Source organism: Spinacia oleracea, chromosome 5, assembly GCF_020520425.1.
Source record: "Spinacia oleracea cultivar Varoflay chromosome 5, BTI_SOV_V1, whole genome shotgun sequence".
NCBI classification, from domain to species: Eukaryota; Viridiplantae; Streptophyta; class Magnoliopsida; order Caryophyllales; family Amaranthaceae; genus Spinacia; species Spinacia oleracea.
This window is the reverse complement of record NC_079491.1, coordinates 20495547-20500111: the sequence shown is the minus strand read 5'-3', so window position 1 is coordinate 20500111 and position 4565 is coordinate 20495547. Positions and strand designations below refer to the sequence as shown.

Genomic DNA, 4565 nt, shown 5'->3' with positions numbered 1-4565 from the left:
AATGATGAAATAAGTGCCGAGAAAGAGTCATAGAGGTAAAGAAGAAATAGATGAAAGTGAAAGATGAAAGAAAAGCTAAGCGTAAAAAGAGCAAGGGCAAGGGTAGGTTATCGTGATTTACGAAAGTAAATGGTGAGACCATTGATGATTAAAGGTTATGATCCACATTCCACAGACCACAGCATATGGAGTACTCCGTACTTACGTAGGGAGGGCAGTAGGCCAACATTTTAGAGAAGAAAGAGAGAATATTAATTACTTCCATCATTTGACCTTTCATATATCTTCAATTCTCTGACATGTCTTATGAAACCTCTTCTTTCTTTAATAAGAGCTGCATGCATTTGCTTCTACGGTTCTACCAGAGGGTTCACACTTCGCAGCACTTTTTTTAAAAAAAAATAAAAAATAAAAAATAAAAAAAGTATGTCTATCCGTATGGCATAACGGTTAAAATCTAAAGTAATAAAAAGGATAAGTTGTTTTTTATCACTTAAAATAATTGACAAATTATTTTTTACCACCTTAAAAATTAAAAATAATTTTTTGCCACCTAAAAATAAAATAAAACTTAGTTTTTACCACCTCTTAACTGCAAGATAGACGAAAACGTTATGAAACACTCCTTTTTGACGCAAATCAAACGCAAACCGAAAGTATACTCCATCTGGTCTCTCATTTTACTTATCCTGCTTTTGAAAAAAAATTAAAAAAATACTCATACAAATTGGTAAATAAAATGAGATAGGTGGAGTATCAATAGTGAAAAAGTAAAACTATCAGGACCACTGGGATAAAAGTGATACGGAGTATAAGTAGCGCAATATTTTTTGTTAAATAATACGGAGTAATAAATTAATGCAGAAAATTTGACGTTTTATGAACATAATATATAGTAGTAAAATATTGTAAAAAAAATAATAATAAAATAAGGAAAGTATTGTGGTGAATAGAAAATGGCCATATTTTATTTGAACTTATATGAAGCTTTTTTAGAACTTACTCCGTACCATAACTTATTTGCAAGCATGTATCCACCTATTTTAAGTAGTTGAAATTGTTTTGCATAAATACTTATTCTAGTAATAAGTTGAGAAAAGAGGGCCTTAACTTGTTCTAGTTTTGGATGACGGCCCAACTAATGAGTGAGAGAACAATGAAATGCAGAAGAAACATTCAAATTGTTAGTACAAAAGCTTGCATTAGGTGACTTATAGAACGTATACTTCTTAGCTTGGCTGCGATCAAGCTGTGATCCTGTTAAGTTGTTACGCTCTATCGTGATTCTTAACAGGAGGTCCTACCAATTCATCCTTAAGTTTGAGTACAACATTCCATAAAATGTTTTTCTTCTAGTTTCTTAACTAACCACTTCTTCAATCACTGTCTTCTTCAGATGAATCTGTGAGCTCCTCATCTGATTCTGTGACATCCTTATCTGATTCTGTGAGATCTTCATCTGACTGAAATCGGTCATCCTCATCTTGTTGTGTCTTTGAACGAAATTCCTCCATCAATTCATTGTCTGCGTCATCATGTTTACCACTCAACTTTCTTACTAGTATTGCTTCAAAGATGGAAGGAAGAACTTCCGTGTCACCTTCTTTCATGTACCTGATAATTCTGCGCTTCAGCTCTGCAAATTGACAAATGGCAGGGGTTGATGCATAATTCATGAAAACAATTCTCTACGAATGATCATAGTCAAGTTTCATAATCCAGTTGGCTATCAAACTAGGAAAATATACTTGTACCCTACTGTACAATGATAAAGACATCAACCACGGTATGAAACTCTATGGCTTAAAGGCTTACATCACATTGTTCTACAGAAGTCAGAAGTTCGAGGGCATTGGAAGAAATAAGGTGCGGGACAAAGTAAAGAAAAATGCTTCATTACACGGAATTACACCTATTGAAGGATCTGAACAACACAAATTAGTACGGAGTAGTACATCTATATTTCTCCAAACATCTACATTTAAGGGAGTAGTCAAAAACAAAACAAAAAACAAAAAAAGGGAGTAGTCGAGTACAGAAACAGAAGGTTAAGCCATTATTTACCTTTCTCACAGACCTACACAAAATTGTTCGGTAGCCAATTATGAACTAGACTAAATTACCAAACCCCTAGATTCGCCAATAACGTTCTTAAAATATTTATCAAACATATAAAGACAGGTATTTTTTTTCCAGTACCTCACTAGAACACGATACTAAATCCATTCATTTCTTACTTGATAAACCAAAAGGTATCTGATATTTTGAGGGGATAAGTTTTGTCAAGAGTAATTCTATAACATAATTAAGGATGAGACAAACCCACCTAAACATCAAGATCAAGTGTTCATGGCCACTTCAATCACAGACTCACAGTAAAACTACTCATACTGACGTGTCTAAAGAAGATCTTCTACAGTTCAACTACACTAGTTAGAAAGCCTGATTAGGTTTGCTCCATTCAATGACCATAAGATGCTAAGTAATTTATCTTTTGTGAATTTAATTTCATGAAATGCTTACATGTTCTAACGGAGTTCACAACAAATATAATGTGCTTGTGCTTATGCTTACTAGGGTTCCAGCTTCCACAAAACAGAGTATGGCTTGTCATACCTCTGCAAGAAGCCTGGAAAGCCAAGGGTAATACATTCACAAATTGTTACTGCATCACTTGTTTACCCAATCTGATACCATAATCCAGATTGCAGATGTTGTCATCACGAAAATCAAACTTAAACATTGGTTGTAATTTTGAACAGCATGAAATGATATCAAGGGCTCATTTGAACTAGCAGAAAATTATAACTTAAGTCAGTACCATCATGATAGCAATCTACTAGCATCCATCTCCATGATCTATCATTCCGAGTCTCCTACTCACAGCAATATGTTAAGACTTTAAAGTAGTCGAGTCAAATGATCTCACTCTCTCAACGGATTCTATGTATTTTCCTTCATAATGATTGTTATACATAACGAACTATTTGAAATGCGATTTTCTGCAGACATAAAATTGATTCACTATTCAAATCATAGAAAACCAAAGTACACAAAAGTTACCCTATAAACCAACACAACCAGTCAAATACAGGATAGATACAGCCAAGATACTCAACAATACACGAATATACGGGGTAATACACTCACATCCATGCTCAAAAAACATTTCTAGTATCATGTTAAGTATTAATAACCAAGGCAGAAAGGCAAATCACCACTCGTAATACATTTACATCAAAGGAACTCAAACAACATGAACATTATCATTATCATATACTTACAACATGGCAAGAAAGGCGAATCTCGATGGATATAAGACCGATTTCAATAGCACAAAATCACATGCGAAACCTCACATTAATAGTCCGATAAGTCGATAACTACAGAAATAAAAAAAACAAGAATGTCACAAAATAAATACTTTTTCAAAAGACATTCACTACAATTGTAAAATACGGAAGGACAATTTGCGCAACACAATAGTTCTATATACTTGTCTGAATATCCAATTTACATAAAGTTGAACAAAAATATAATTTCTAAATGGAAATTCAAAATGGAAATTCAAAATGGAAATTCAAAATTAAAATTACAAATTAAAGGAAAAGCTTTGAAATTACCTTCCGTGGTGATATCATCGTCAGCGTCTGGATGATTAGTGGTTTGAACATCGGAAGATTTAGGGAACGGTGAGGCTTGAGATGAGAAATGAAGGTGCGGAAATGCAGAAGAAGAGGAGAGAGAAAGTGAAGGTGAGATTCGGGGTTTAAGAGCTGTTTTGGGAATGGAGTTTAGTTGGGTGAGAGTAGCGGCAAATCGCATTCTTCTGAGCAGTATTCTATTCATGGCTGAGTTTGGTGGTACTGGAGTTTGAACAAGGGTTTAGGGTTTAATTTGCTGGGGTTTAATTTGCGGAATCAAACTCGGACTTGTTTCGCCGGAAGCGAGGCGTTTTGATATTTGGTTTTTTTTTTGGAAAATTTAACAATGCCTGCATTTAGTATAAGAAAATACAATTTTGCCCTTTTAATATTCACCCTTCAGTGATAATGATGATAATATTCACCCTTTAGTGGGACCGGGGTTGTGATGTGTGTGTTGACTTGACGGGATCATCTCCTTTGACACAGTCTGGGTTGTCTAGCTTTGCTCCGGGTCGGGTTGTGACTGATGCGGCTATTCGGAAACGGGTCAAGTACGAGGCACGTTGCAGGGGCATTGGTTATGGCTTTCTTCCGTTCTCTTTCTCTTCTTTGGGGGAGCTGGATAAGGATGTTGTTGCGTTGCAGAAGCGGATTCAGAAGTTTTCTAGGACGCAAGACATTGGGGCTCGTGCCGCTGCTCACATTTTCACTAGGATAGGCTTTGCTATAGCCAGGGGAGTGGGGGCCTAGATTGTATCTCGGCTGCCCACTAACTATTTGTAAAAATATTTGACTTTGTTATAATAAATAATAATAATAGTCTAGAGGGTGTCTTTCCTTCAGATATTGCTCGTCCGGCGCTTGGTGTTAAGTTGCTTGGTGGTCCAGTCAGTACGGATTCCTCTTTTTGTAAGGAGT

General features: G+C 35.6%; 1 protein-coding gene across 1 annotated transcript; it reads right to left on the bottom strand.

Annotated features, from left to right (window-relative positions):
• Positions 1-1142: 1142 nt before the first annotated feature.
• On the bottom strand, positions 1143-3945 carry LOC110804507 (uncharacterized). The gene is made up of 2 exons (XM_022010101.2): positions 3624-3945; positions 1143-1636 (listed from the first exon to the last, which is right to left on the bottom strand). The coding sequence occupies exons 1-2, from the start codon at positions 3847-3849 to the stop codon at positions 1377-1379; spliced, it is 486 nt and encodes a 161-aa protein (XP_021865793.1). The 5' UTR covers positions 3850-3945; the 3' UTR covers positions 1143-1376.
• Between the last annotated feature and the right edge of the window lie 620 nt (positions 3946-4565).